This window comes from Haliotis rubra, unplaced genomic scaffold (genome assembly GCF_003918875.1).
Source record: "Haliotis rubra isolate DU_JTF1 unplaced genomic scaffold, ASM391887v1 Scf158, whole genome shotgun sequence".
In the NCBI taxonomy this organism is placed as follows: domain Eukaryota; kingdom Metazoa; phylum Mollusca; class Gastropoda; order Lepetellida; family Haliotidae; genus Haliotis; species Haliotis rubra.
The window spans coordinates 1,296,410-1,312,607 of record NW_025765536.1 but is presented as its reverse complement, the minus strand read 5'-3'; the positions used below and the strand labels follow the sequence as shown (position 1 = coordinate 1,312,607).

Genomic DNA, 16,198 nt, shown 5'->3' with positions numbered 1-16,198 from the left:
CGCTGATTGTAGAACTGAAATGTCAAAGGTAGTGAGTCGATTCAAAAGTTACCATCAGAGAATACAATGTGTTCCAGCTGAACTATGTAGCTTAGCTTGAAGTCATTGTATTCTCTGATGATAGCTCAAACAACAGCTATGGTGTCTGTATTCACCTTTGTGGTGGTCTTCATTAATACCTGTCCAATGGAACTGACATGGTGATCTGTTTGATCCACCCTGCATGTTTTGTACCAGGTTTAATGATCTACACTGAATCCATTTTCAAATATATTGGAACAAAATCCCATGACATGGGATAAATTTTATCACCCCACAAGTACTGTACAATGTTCAGAGTAGAGAGTGAAAATATGCAGATTATGTAATGCGTGAAACATACTCGCTCCCTCCCTCTCTCTCTCTCTTTCTTACTCTTTCACTCTCTATACATATATATCACTTTATATATATATCATTCTCTCTCTCTCTCTCTTTCTGTAACATACTGAACATCTGTGTAGCAGTAATGGACATGGCACTTTTGCCAGAGTGTGTAAACATGGTACCTACCTTCTTTTCATAAGTCTCAAATAGTTTGTCCTCAGTATCACTTTCCTCATCACTGAAGTCTTCAAAACTCATATCCGACTCGGACCAACTGGAGTCAAACAACTCTGCTGGACTCATAGGTTGCACCGATCCTCCCTCCATATTGAATCCCGAATCCTCCTCTCCGCAGTGACAACTGCCATTCACAACAGGCTTTTTCACACTGTCACATAGAGAGGTCTTTTTCGATGATTTTAACACTGGTGATTTGTTTGCCGATCGGGGCCCGCTTCTACATAGACAGGCATTTTCCCCCTTCTCCGCATTGGGTAATGTTAACTTGGGTTTGGATTTTCCATTTTCACTGGGTGACTTTTCTAAGTGAGGTTTCGGGGACTTCACTGGTGGTTTTTCTTTGGGCAATGGAGTTTCAATGGTGTTTTCGGACAAGTCATTGTCCTCCTTATCGGTGCACGTGTCCTCATCTTCACCGTCTAACGGGCAACGGGTACTATTAATCCGCTCCACTAACGCACGTACATATCCTTGTGACATCACTGTTTTTGCAAACTTTTCATCCCTTGAAATGCTATAGTAACTTTTGATTAGTCTGTGGAACTTGTTATCTCCCTGATCATGAGGACCACAGATAGGTTTACATTCAACACTGGGTGACGTCGGAGTTGACTGGTGACCCTTTTTGATATGACACAATGACGATTTACGCTGCAGAGGGGGACTATCATGCACTACATTATAAAGTCGCTGGAAATTTTCACACCTTTTTTGCACAATTCCCGACCGTAGGGGAGAGCTGGGCGTGGACCATGTTCCTCGGGGGTGACAGGGAGGGGAACTGGTTATTGATGAATTTGTAGGGGTAATGGACCCCTCTGAGCAGTCAGTCTCTCCATCCAATGACTCCGGCAAATCTGAGTCAGTGTGGTCTTCAGCTGAGCAGACGGCTCGTGCATACGTGTCGTCTGCTGCCACCTCATTGACACTATCCCCTGCAGCACTGTCCCCTTGTATCAACCCGTTAGTTCCAGACTTCACCCCAGTTTTCTTCGCACTGGTAATTATACGCTCCAAAAATTTCGGCTTTGAAGGAACTGGAAAAAGAAATATGACCTCATCATTATTAGTATCAAAATAATAATAATTATTCCAAAATTTCCTTCGAATCCATGACGAACACATTGTCAAGTATCCTGCATCCCAGCTCGCGTCTGTCACACAGTTATCATCAAGTGAACAGAAACTTACCTGATGGCCTGGGTCGGATAATCACAACATCAAAGGATTACCTGAATTCTCTTCCTCAACTAATGGACATACCAGCTTAGTTTACAGGGAAATAGTTTCCAGTGAAACACATCCGATCTGTGTCAGCTATCTCAAAACACACAGCACATGCATGTGCGTGACCCCTTTCTTTCTCTGACATGCACATGCACAAAGTGAGCGTCTGATTGTGAAGCCCCTTCTCTCCGAGGAGGCACTGAGAGGCGGAGATAATAGCGTCTGTATTGTTAGGTTCTGGGGCAAGTGGCATCAGTCAGAAATAGGCTGTGATTCATAGCCAAACCAGTGGTTTTTCTAATGGGGAGGTCACAGACCATCTTAAATAGTCTAAGTATTTGTCAAATTGAAAAGGTATGAGCTGTCTCTCTCATAAATATAACAAATAGTTGTACTGAAAATATAACATATGTGCCTTGATTAATGAGTTATTTTGGATCGTGACTATGATACCATCAAGAGGTATACACTGTATCTAGTATCTATATACTATGTAATCACAGGAACCTTCCTGTCATGTACCAGTCTGTCACCACGAAACACTCACCATACACTGTGTAGATACAAGCTACCCATATTATATCAGATCTATATTTCATTGTAAAATTAATCAGCATTGTTTCTCACACTTCAGTGAAAAGAATCGGGAGCCAAACTTCAGAACTAGTGCTTTCACCATATCAAAACAAGTACTCCTTGTCAAACAACACAAACACAGTAAGGTCCAATAGTTTCTACTTCACTTGGAATCTAAATATAATGTGAAAAGATGTTAGGAAGTATTTACATAAGTATTACTGAGGGCCGGAGATCAACCAGTACTCACCAACAAACAGACCATATCACCCCAGAAATACATCCTTGTTCATCAACCGTTAGTCTCTACATCTGGCCAAATATGATCCTCTCTCCACTACATTATACCAGCGAGCAGCACAATATGGCCTACAAACACTTACCTTGTCTATATGGTACAAAGAGTGAACACCTCTATTGTGTTTTCCCCATTACTCCCTGTATACCTGTCCAAAGCCCTCACATGAGTGAACACATAACCGATATACCCCTGGATGCTTGCCACACGTATGACATAACAATATCTTTAATCTTCCTGTTTGGTGAGCGTCAGTTGACATGAATTCCCTGTATCCTGCTGTCAACAACACTGACATTCAAATGGGGACATCTGCACTTCAACTATGTTCTCTTTCCACTGATTCATTTTTCATTTCAGCTGCTTCAAATCCTACATGCATATCCTTGTTCCTGACGATGCCAAGAAGTGTATAAGTGACACAGGCTCTCAGGGGTCATTATAACTTGAATAACATTTCATCTCTAAAATATATAATTTGATAGAAACAAGCTACTACATATATACAGAATAACAGCCTCTGAGAGACGGGAGACAAGACCTGGTGAAAATCTAGAATTGCTGCATGTTCAGCTTTTGTATTACAGAAAGGGCTGGGTGAAGTGAACAGAGTACGGTTCAGGGACCATGGGACAGACTACATTGCCACTAACAACTATATTTAGGGCCAGTGAGCACAATCTAAGCTCAGACTAGAAGCTGATAATATAAGGATTACTGTTAAGATTTAGCCCAAAACTCAACTGCAACTATATTTAGGATTGACTATGGATTTTGTTTATAATTATCTCTGAGCCATTCTTTATAAATGGCAGGCAAATTATACAGGAATACACAGTCAGTCGTCATGATAATCCGCACTGATTTCATACTGATTTTACAGTTAATATGTTCCTGTTTGAGGGGAAGATGTGATTGTGTGCACTGTTATATGATATAATCTCATTGGAATCTATTTGTCATCTCTATATATCAATATGGAGTTCAATAACATGAGATAATGCAACAGAAAAAATCCTCAAAATTGCTTTCATAATTATCTAATGCCAAGATAATATACTGCTCACACTTTGCTAAGGATCACATAAATTCAAAACTTTACTTAAACGTAGATTTATAATTTGAAACTGGATTCATTTAGAACTGGATAAACAATAATATGGTAACACCTCTTTAGGCAAACAGCCACTTTAACCTAACCTTATGCACTTGTTACATGAGTAACTATAAAAACGGTTTTCATGGCACCAATCAACCATTTTGCAAATCATGGAACAAGTCATTGACAAATAAACAACACATGTCAATAACAGGTATAGGATCCACAAGATGCAATGCCATACTGAAACCTTGGATCCATGCTTACAATAAGCTTAGATATTTAAACCAAATTTGACCCCACATCATAGTTTTCTGTTGTATCCATGATTTGATCCTTAGCAAAGTGTGAATAGTATATATGACTCTCAGTCTAAGGCTGCCTGTTTTCATATCCAATTTTCATTGTCACTTGAACATACCTTGTCTGTTTTAAGTTGTTGGAAGAGACATTAATACAAATCGAATTTCTCCCCATTTGTTATCATGGTGGAAGTTCCAAAGCAAGATCCACTAGTGATAAGAAATAGGTCACAGATTTCACGATCCACCATGAATCACAGTCTTACCTATGTATATGAGGTGAAACTGGAACAGTCAACCCTATGTAGGATACTAGGTGACTTGATAAACTCCCTGAGAAGCACCTGTCAATGTCAGACACAGTATAAGGTGTATCCAGGAAGTTCAACGGCCACTAAATCACTGTTTACACATGTCGTGTACTGCCAGTCAAGCACCATATTGCAGTCCTGCATATGTTTACCCAGTAAAGACTGCATGTACCATATGGTGTCTACCAAGGAATGTGCCCTACTTCACCAATACCACACAGACCCAGTGTACACAGGCTGACCTCCAGCTGCCCGCTGCCCAGCTGGCTGACCACCCCCACACACAACATGACATCACACGGATTACAATAAAGCAATTAATAACCATTGATTTGGTCCTGAAAATTAACCTCCTTACAATGACACTATGGAAACAGTTTAAACAAGGATCAGCTACATTGAGGGAGAGCTGTAACTATTGATGTTGCCGATGTAGTCAAAGTATGTCCACCATGTCGCTGATTCAAGCATAACAGGACCCAGATGTGTTGGTATGTAAATTATGGATTTAACAGGAAAGTAGTATTTACTGTATTCTTCACTAGCTCCAGGGATATCACCTCTCAAACACGAGCTCCCCACTCTCACACACAACACACAGGGGGAAGAATGCCATTATGCACCACACAGACAAATAATATAAGACTGCCATAACTCTATTTTCATCTGAGAAATCAATCGACGAAAGGCAATACGCCAGTGGTGAATAGATTCCAAAATGTAAGTGTACACCCTTGACTACATCATTTGACAGCGAGTCTTTGTATTCGGTGGCGGACTGGTCTACATTAGGTTGGACGTTGTTGTACGTTCGATATATTCAAAAGAAAATAGAGACTGGACACAGAGTGATCAATGGGCAAAACTTACTGAAGATAACAGAATATTATCGTTTTTCTTGAATATCATGTTTAACGAGTAGAGTGGTTGAATAAATCCGTTTAAATGATATAAGCTTTTATCAGAACAAGTGGGCTGAGTTTTATAGTCACATAGACAGTATTTCAGCCCTATTGTGCCTAAAAAAGTCACACATTTATGGTAGCTCTTACTAGAGTCAAACATATCTGTAACCTTTGTATGCGAAATATACCCAGATGGAAATGTTTGTTTGTTACAAATGTTTTTGTACATTGTATTTTGACGTTTTATTCAGAGTGGATTTCACAAGTTACATCCAATCACTGAGTCTTCAAATATACCAGCAGAATAATTCTCAGTAATTCTGAAGAAAGAAGTTTTAGAAAGTGGTCCTATCCAACCAAACATGCTTCACATTGACAAATAGTAATAATCAAACAAAAACACTTTGTATTAGTGGATATCTTGTCCTTCAACCAGGAAGAACATTAGCTGCAGCAGATTTCTACATATACAGTTACAACAAGTACAAACCATCAGACTGAAGCTAACGGTATAGCTAACGCTGGACCATGATCAGTACAAAACTGTTTTGAAGACAAGTAATGTCTTTTCATCTTCTAGTTCACACGATCATTTGATGTCATCCAACTCTGGTGTATGGACCTGACATTCCACATATGAATCATATGTACTATTGTTTATAGATGGTTGTGCTATTTCCCTGACAACATCTCTCACTAGCATGCTGTGACTCATTGTAAACTGTTGGTATGGTACTGATCTCCTCTGTTTATTTGGAAATTTAATAAATACAAGTAAAGTTTGTAGTGTTTGTTGTTTCATGCCACATTCGATATTCCAGCGACATATAGTAGCATGTGAAATTGTCTTAAAATATTGCTGGACAGTTGGGCATGCAAGTCTAAACAGTTACCAGCCAGTTTGAAATATCTATAGCTAAGTGAAAGTTTCTTTTTCAGATATTTGATTCTAGTAAGGTATCAGTAAATTAAAACCAAACTGCAAAATATGAGTTGAATAACATAAAGGGAAGTAACTCTGATCTTGCAATCTTGTTTCGCAAATAATATTAATTTCATCTATAATTTTGGACAGTTGATCTTCAGAAACAGGAGAACCTTATTTTGTATTTTGACCAACTAAGAGGTTTGCATAACAAGGACACGGTTAAAACAAAAGCAGCCATTTCCATTAGCCGTGCGGACTGACATTTAGCTACACAGGCTAGCTGACATGTGGCTGTATTTCCCATTGGCCACAGGACAACAGCCTGTAAATATCAATTCTAGACCAGACAATCCAGTTATAGATATTATGAACCCTGTTTCACACCTTCGGAGTAAGACTACACACAAATAACAAAGTCCCAAAACTCAACCACCTAATCCACTTTTAGGCAACAATCATTCACGTCAGTCTCAAGGTCCGCTTTTCCGCAGATTTATGCATTAGCTATTGTCATGACCAGGAAAAACTCAACTGATTGCTAACTCATTATGCTGAATAATGCTATCAACACACTTATGTTAAACCTGCATTATTCTATACTTTAGACAAACAAGGAAATATTTCAGCAAGGATACAGAGAGCCATACTGCATACTATGGCTAAAAGTCAATAGAAGTTGTCTAAGTTGAATCATCACCACGGGGAAATGTGGAATGATTTGTCTTCCGTATGTGACCAATAAGCGGAATTTTGAGGACCAAAAAAAGTAGTCTGTAGAATGGCTTGACTTATTTACAGGTTACACTTTCGTATGTTCTACATGTCAGTAGGAATAGTTAAACAGGAACATATTGTTGTTAGGTAAATATATTCACATACTCACTGTAACCACATAAGCCACAAAAACAATTATTTCCAACTGTGTGACATTTGACCAATGTTTTTACTGTATTGAGAGTGGTGACGGTACTAATAATGTTCACAATAGCACTGGGCCGATATTTCCGAGGCTCTCTTAGCGCTAAGACAGTCGTAAGTGCCATTCACTAACATTAACTTACGACTATCTTAGCGCTAAGATAGCTTCGAAAATGTAGGTCCTGGAATTCAATTACACTGATACAATACAGAGGAGGAAACCATATGTTTCATCTGACTTTAACGAACACTTGTCTTGCTATCTGATGCTAGTATTAGTTAGTCATTTCAGAACACACACCAAAACTAAAATATCCTAGTGAAACTAAATTTCATTTGTCATCCATTCCAATCATCCGATGAATCAGCATCTGGGTATATAAAACAGGGAAACCAAAACAAGAAATAGTTTTTCGATGGTGATGTATCACTATGGGCAACCTAGTTGTGTTCTGGACTTGAGTATACAGTGCTGACTATTTTTATAGTAGTGACATTTTGATATTATTTGTAATTTTCAGTTAAAATCTAAACAGTTACATCCTTTTGCCTATAGTTATGTTTAGATAAGGTTTATCTTACTCACTTCTGTTCAAATATGGCTGACAAGCTAGGATGTGACGTACTACACTTAGTTCAGATGGGCCACAGTTACAGTAGGCAAACTAAATTAAGTTCAGATAAACTGTATTTAGTGCAGACTAACGTGTATTAGATTCAGGCCAGATTAACTAGATTTTAGTTTAACCTAACTAGATTTAGTCTATGTTCAAAAAAAGGTTAGTAAGATTTAGGTATAATTCCTATAGACTAGATTTTCCTCAGATAATATCCTAGATTTACTTCAGGCTGACAAGATTCAAATTCACTTTCGGAATCAGGTTCAAAGTCAGGTTCGCATCCTGCTCATTAGATTTGCTCAAGATGATAGGCCAGATTTATCCAAGATGATGAAATAAATGTACCTGATATGGTAAACTAGATATACGTGAGATGGTAAACTAGATTTACATCAGATGGTAAACAAGATTTACTTCAAATTTGTCCAAGATGATGAGCCGGATGATAAACTAGATTTACCATTGACGATAAGCTAGATTTACCTGAGATGGTAAACAAGATTTACTTCAGCCCTACAGGATTCCACTTCGCTAGGTTCAAGCCTCCAACGTCTATGGCATCAGTGACGTTGAGGTGGTTTGGTATCACCAGCTGACTACACAGTCCTGATTCACTAATGATGACTAATGACGTACTATCAATGACTATTCTCTGACTACCAATGCATGGGTTTATAAGCAACGAGTACACTTCTGACGTCCCATAGAGCTTGATTAGTCATTTGTGCCGAGGTACAGTATAAGTTAATCAATGGCCATCAGTCGACATCAGCTTCATCTGTATCAACACATGACGCTCAGTCACTTCCCACAGACACTGACAGTCAGTCACACGGTCAGGGAATAGCTTGCTAACTGCCACATTACACAGCTAGGTATGCTTAGAAACATGAAGATTACAAACATTCTGACATATATAGAGTTTAAAATATCAGCAGATGGACAAGCTCACAAATCTCAGCTATATCTTACTGAACAAACTGATCTATATCAGAATGCCTAAACCCAAACAACGTAATATATTTGTGAAGGGTTCTTGTTCAGATTGTCAGCTGTGAAATGTTAGCCATCACTAGTGCAAAATCAATACAGAGCAACTGCGGGACTGATGATTACACTGGCAAGCAGTGTGGAGGACCTTTCATAACATTCATAAATATATGAGGAGGTATGACCAACGTTGTCGCAGAACATCTTTCTCCCTGTGAGAACATGATATGGACTGCAGCCAAGAGACAGTTGGATGGCTGGTTTTTAATTAATAATTTGCTGTCCCTAATATGTGACATGCTGTCAGTTAACAGGTTTACGACCAGTGTCAGTTTTGACAAAGACACTTCATTGTCTTCCAACTAACAGCACCCCATTGTGAACTGGTGTACACCTCTCAAGTTCACAACATGTAATTTAAGGTTTCATAGAACAGCCACAGGAGACTCAAGATCCTCCCTAGTTGTCATGGATACCAGCTGAACCAGCTCTGATGGAGGACCCTGCACAGCCTGGCTGGACTGGTGTAAGATTGTACCCAGTGGGTGGAGGCAGGTCCTTGTAGCACATGGATCCTCCCTGGTGGTCATAGATACCAACTGAACCAGCTCTGATAGAGGAGCCTGCACAGCCTGGCTGGACTGGTGTAAGACTGTACCCAGTGGATGGAGACAGGTCCTTGTAGCACATGGATCCTCCCTGGTTGTCATAGATACCAACTGAACCAGCTCTGATGGAGGACCCTGCACAGCCTGGCTGGACTGGTGTAAAATTGTACCCAGTGGATGGAGGCAGGTCCTTGTAGCACATGGATCCTCCCTGGTTGTCATATATACCAACTGAACCAGCTCTAATAGAGGAGCCTGCACAGCCTGGCTGGACTGGTGTAAGACTGTACCCTGTGGGTGGAGGCAGGTCCTTGTAGCACATGGATCCTCCCTGGTTGTCATAGATACCAACTGAACCAGCTCTGATGGAGGAGCCTGCACAGCCTGGCTGGACTGGTGTAAGATTGTACCCAGTGGGTGGAGGCAGGTCCTTGTAGCACATGTATCATCCATGGTTGTCATAGATACCAACTGAACCAGCTCTGATAGAGGAGCCTGCACAGCCTGGCTGGACTGGTGTAAGATTGTACCCAGTGGGTGGAGGCAGGTCCTTGTAGCACCAGCTTCATCTGCATCACCCAGAGAGGCAGTAATCAATCATTATTCAGATCCTCACTGCTCCAGGAAATAATCCTTGCAAAAAAGATTCCATCAGCAATACTTCACAGGTAGAAAGGTCTTTAATTCATGCTTGATTTAGTTGTAATACATGGAATAGGATAACACTTCTGGAGTCACAACCTCATGCTGACAGATCAGACGAGTTACCAGGGCAACAACAAATTCATTTAATTTTTCTTTAAAAAGAAATTTCTGGGGAAAAAATGCAGAAAAACACTGGTAGTGATTCCAGGATCATGACTAACATATGTCTTTATTGGCAACTATTTCGGAACATCAGTTGGTTTCCAAACTAAACAATGAAAATTTCAAAATATCCCGATGTTACTAAAATACAAACAAATTGTTTTCCATGGCTTACAAATACGTAGATTTTGACTCATTTCATCATATAGCAGGATGGATACTAATATCAATGTCTCATCTTCGGATGTGTTATGTGGGTAACTTCCCAACAAATGTCACACTGCTTTATCTCCCTGAATACATCCTGCTCCGAAGATCCTGGTCTTTATACATCTGTATGTCACACCATCAAGTGTCTAGGTAGTTCCGACATTGTACATTCATGTGAACATTTTACCTTTCTATTTAATATATTTCAGAAGAAGCACAGGGTTAGATAGTACTTTGATAGTCTATATCTTTATGTAGCATAGATAGACAGATAAAAAATTATCACTAACTTGTGTTGTGACAGGCATGTATATGTAGGGGTTTAGGGGGTCTACATGCTTCTCACTGTAATGTTGGAGATAGAAGCATAACAACATTCAGTCTTAAGTGGAGTATAATGTAACACATGTTATATTTGGGATTACACTTCCTCAGTAAAGTACAGATTCTAGTACTTTTGTTAGGTTGAGTCCCATAGGGGACAAAAGTAACAAAACATAACAAAACTACTAAAAAATGTACTTTACTCAAGGAATGTAATCCCAAATATTATGTGTGTTACATTTGACCACTTTCTAAATGACCTTGAGTATTCGTGAATGGACTTGTCATGTAATCGTAATCAGTATCGGAACCCTTTATACCCCCTTGACATGCACAAACAGACATCACTCTAGTAGCTTTCCTCATAGGTGCTTATCAGAGTAGAAGATTTGTAACCTGCTAGTATCCATATATTACTACACTGTCATATAATACTTGGTGTACCAATAACGTTGTGTCACAAGCTGTCCTTTCTTCATCACATTATGTAAGAACTGCATTGATAATAACAGTCCTCGGCTGTTGTCCATGTGGAGTACAACTGGTGCGTAACAAGTACAATGTTGCACAACATATATTGGTCACTATATGTGCAGTAAATTTGTTGCACTATGTATATTGGTCACTATATGTGCAGTAAATTTGTTGCACTATGTATATTGGTCACTATATGTGCAGTAAATTTGTATATATGTAAATTTGTTGCAGTGCAAAATTACAATGTTGCACTATGTATATTGGCCACTATATGTGCAGTAAATTTGTTGCACTATGTATATTGGCCACTATATGTGCAGTAAATTTGTTGCACTATGTATATTGGCCACTATATGTGCAGTAAATTTGTTGCACTATGTATATTGGCCACTATATGTGCAGTAAATTTGTTGCACTATGTATATTGGCCACTATATGTGCAGTAAATTTGTTGCACTATGTATATTAGCCACTATATGTTCAGTAAATTTGTTGCACTATGTATATTGGCCACTATATGTTCAGTAAATTTGTTGCACTATATATATATTGGCCACTATATGTATATGCAGTAAATTTGTTGCACTATATATATTGGCCACTATATGTGCAGTAAATTTGTTGCACTTTGTTGCACTATGTATATTGGTCACTTTTTGTGCAGTAAATTTGCTGCACTATATATATTGGCCACTATATGTGCAGTAAATTTGTTGCACTATGTATATTGGCCACTATATGTTCAGTAAATTTGTTGCACTACATATATTGGCCACTATATGTGAAGTAAATTTGTTGCACTACATATATTGGCCACTATATGTGCAGTAAATTTGCTGCACTACATATATTGGCCACTATATGTGCAGTAAATTTGTTGCACTATGTATATTGGTCACTTTTTGTGCAGTAAATTTGCTGCACTATATATATTGGCCACTATATGTTTAGTAAATTTGTTGCACTATGTATATTGGCCACTATATGTTCAGTAAATTTGTTGCACTACATATATTGGCCACTATATGTGCAGTAAATTTGTTGCACTACATATATTGGCCACTATATGTGCAGTAAATTTGTTGCACTACATATATTGGCCACTATATGTTCAGTAAATTTGTTGCACTACATATATTGGCCACTATATGTGCAGTAAATTTGTTGCACTACATATATTGGCCACTATATGTGCAATTTGTTGCACTACATATATTGGCCACTATATGTTCAGTAAATTTGTTCCACTACATATATTGGCCACTATATGTGCAGTAAATTTGTTGCACTACATATATTGGCCACTATATGTGCAGTAAATTTGTTGCACTACATATATTGGCCACTATATGTGCAGTAAATTTGCTGCACTACATATATTGGCCACTATATGTGCAGTAAATTTGTTGCAAACTACATATATTGGCCACTATATGTGCAGTAAATTTGCTGCACTACATATATTGGCCACTATATGTGCAGTAAATTTGCTGCACTACATATATTGGCCACTATATGTGCAGTAAATTTGTTGCACTACATATATTGGCAACTATATGTGCAGTAAATTTGTTGCACTACATATATTGGCCACTATATGTGCAGTAAATTTGTTGCAATATATATACTGGTCACTATATGTGCAATACGTTTGTACGTAAATAATGGTGATTTCATATTTCATGCCATTTTCATTAGGCCTTTAACTATTCATAGACACAGCTACATTTTGATCCTTAAAATTCAGATATAACAATCTGATTGTACAAATACCCAAAATACAGAATATCGTTCATGTACTGTTAAATCTAGCTACTGCAAATGGCATCCCCATCAGCCAGAGCCAGACAAACTATCTGTACTGCTACATAAACCTGGCCAAACCAGCTTCAGAGACTGAGTCTCCATGATGAAGATGAAGTGTGTCATTATAAACATGATGAAGAATATGTTTAATACCCTAGAATCAGCAGTGTTCATTACAGAGCACCATGTGCAGATCCTGGACAGGTAATTAGTGTCTTACCTTATAGCAGGGGTTCGTTAGTGTTACCTCATAAATCTTACTTCAGGTGACTTGATGAGATGGAGTGTTACCTAATGTCTGTTCCACACAGGTGGGAACTCTATGCCCAGAATCTAAGGTGTTATGTACGTGTGTCCGCAAACACAAAATTCTACGAAGGCTGCGGATATGAACAGTTGAAAACAACATAACACCTGCACTCAAAATAAATAAAATATAGATTTTTTCGATCCCCTAGCAATGATGGAGATAGAGACCGGGAAGTAACGTTTTGCTGCTAATTAGATATTTATAGGTGAACGTGCTGGCTGATATACTGATAACTACAAGGATGTTTACAAATAATCATTGCTAGTCAGATTGCTGGTAGGTACACCAGAAACACAATATCTTCATCAGCTTAATCTGATACAGTTCCAAAGTTTGGCAAATGGTCCACCTGTTTTCAATAAGGTTACATGCTGAGTTATACAGACTGCTGTTAAGTAATGCATGTATGCCGACTAATAGACATTACAATAAACGAGGAAAATATGTCTGCATATACAATTGTGAGCACACATACAGAAGACTGTTCCCTTTTAACAGTGCCATCTCTCTAAAATACCATCCAATGGTCATATACCAAGATATACCAACCAATGGATCTCTCAGATACACCAACCAATCACTATCTCTCAGATATACCATTCAATGGTGATCTTTGTTAGGGTAAGGGTAGGGTTTGGTAATAGGGTTAGGGTTAGGGTTTGTGCTACAGCAAGGGTTTAGTTTGGGGCCTTGGTTTGGTAATAGGGTTAGGGTTTGTGCTAGGGTAAGGGTAGGGTTTGGGGGCTCAGTTTGGGAATAGGGTTAGGGTTTGTGCTAGGGTAAGGGTTTAGTTTGGGGGCTCAGTTTGGAAATAGGGTTAGGGTTTGTGCTAGGGTAAGGGTTTAGTTTGGGGGCTCAGTTTGGAAATAGGGTTAGGGTTTGTGCTAGGGTAAGGGTTTAGTTTGGGGGCTCAGTTTGGTAATAGGGTTAGGGTTTGTGTTCAGGTAAGGATTTAGCTTGGGTGCCCAGTTTGGGAATAGGGTTAGGGTGGGTCATAAGGTTCAGGTTAGGATTAAGGTTCAAAGTTTGGATTGGATTCAGTGTAATAGGTAAAGTTTTTGTTCGGATTTGTGTTGGGAATAGGGTTACGGAAAGATTAGGTATAGTTTAGGGTTGGGTTGAGTTGAGTTGAGGATTAGGGTTAGAGTCTTCTAAATTGTACACAAACTCTGAAGAGCAGTACTTCAGTAATCATATAGTGCAGTCCCACCTACAAGCTGTTTACAAACTGCCACCATCTCACTTAGATCCCACCTTACATGATAAACATCTTCACCTGGGAATTACATCAACAATTATACACAGATTGGCATCACATGAAATATATCCACTTAGCAGATTATGTAAACCGTTGCAGAAGTGACAGGTTGGTCTTCTACCAAGCCCTTGCTGTGTCACGCCATCACGCATACTTCACATTAAGCCACCACCTTGTCACTTACTCATGACTGTCACATAGCATTACTTCTACAACTTGGACAGTACAGCTAATACTCCCTTACTTACTCCAGAGGAAGCATTCAAATCACTATGAACAGTTTCTACATTAATCTCCCCCACAGGGGTGTTCTCAGGTTTGTCTTAAATATAGTAATGTATGACATTATTCAAACTATGTTTTCCCTGGATTAAGATTTCACATGTCAAGAAGTTAGAGGCATGTAGGCCAGTGAACTATTAATAGTCAGGGAGGGACATATGTCAAACACATCGTTGATGGTTAATCTCATAATTGTTAGCAAAAGGTGAGGTAGTATATGAGCCCTTTTGCCCATTAAAACAACTATATTTTAGAGAGATGAGAACTTCGCAAACTTGGCCTGAAATTCATCAGACATGATCAGAAGGCTGACAACTAGCTGATTGTCTACCTGTTGCTTGCAGGTTTTAGAAAGTGGCTGAAGTCATTGAGAACCAGTTAAAATGAAAGCTCAAACTATGACACATTTAAAAATGATTCTCTATTGTATGTTTCTATTTTATTTATATCTCTTATCTTGGCTTGATCATATTCTGATGTGAGACAAAGGATTCCTCCAAATCTCTAAACTAGTCCTGTTTGACACAATACAACCATCCATACACTGAATGTTGGCATTAATGTTAAATCAACAATATCCTTTGTATGAACACATCTGATACCTTTCAAAACAGTTACTGGGCCCCGTTCCTCAAAGCGATCGTAGCGTCTACGACTGTCGTAAGTCCATGTTAAAGTATGGGAGATACAATCGTCTTAGGGTTACAATCGCTTTGAGGAACGAGACCCAGGATGGTAAAGTACATTAAATACACATTCCCAATATACTGTCCCCAAACAGTCCTTATTCTGCTTGTCCTTTAAAATTTCAATATTTCTAAACATGTTTTGATGATACTGACTTACCTGGAGGACGATAAGAAGTCATTCTGTTAGAATCTGTGTCAATATCAATATTGATAATTCCTTTAAACTGGTTCTATAGTTATTGGCATAAGGCAGTTGCAAGTTTGAGCTAATATTTCAGTTGTGTTGTTTATATATATGGCACAGTTGGATGTAATTACTGAGAATTGAATAATTTCCGTGATGATTTTGTTTCTGATTCCTTATAACACAATCACACCACTGATAGTAATAGAAGCATCATGAACTTATAATGTTAATCCTGACACATTGGCATAGAACAATTTCCTTGTCTGGATCACACCACCAATTCTCTTGGATGATATTTTGCTCAATGTAAGAGAACAGTTTCAAATCCAGACATATTCTCAGCGGTGACAGTATATAACAGCAATTATGTTTATTGATTGCGTACTCTGCACACATTTTCCTAAAACAATTGAAAGATCTTTAGACACAATGTTCACTGTTCAAATGAAACATGATATTT

General features: G+C 38.6%; 1 protein-coding gene across 6 annotated transcripts in view; it reads right to left on the bottom strand.

Moving 5' to 3' along the window:
- LOC124271166 (FYVE, RhoGEF and PH domain-containing protein 1-like) overlaps window positions 1-16,198 on the bottom strand; it is a 126,985-nt gene that overhangs the window by 40,767 nt on the left and 70,020 nt on the right. For 5 of the 6 annotated variants that reach the window (XM_046706244.1, XM_046706243.1, XM_046706245.1 and 2 more), the window contains one exon: window positions 553-1,643. In XM_046706244.1, the coding sequence (XP_046562200.1) occupies window positions 553-1,643 (1,091 nt within the window). Of the gene's footprint in view, window positions 1-552; window positions 1,644-15,708; window positions 15,799-16,198 lie in introns of those variants that run through there. The other variant, XM_046706247.1, reaches the window with a different exon arrangement.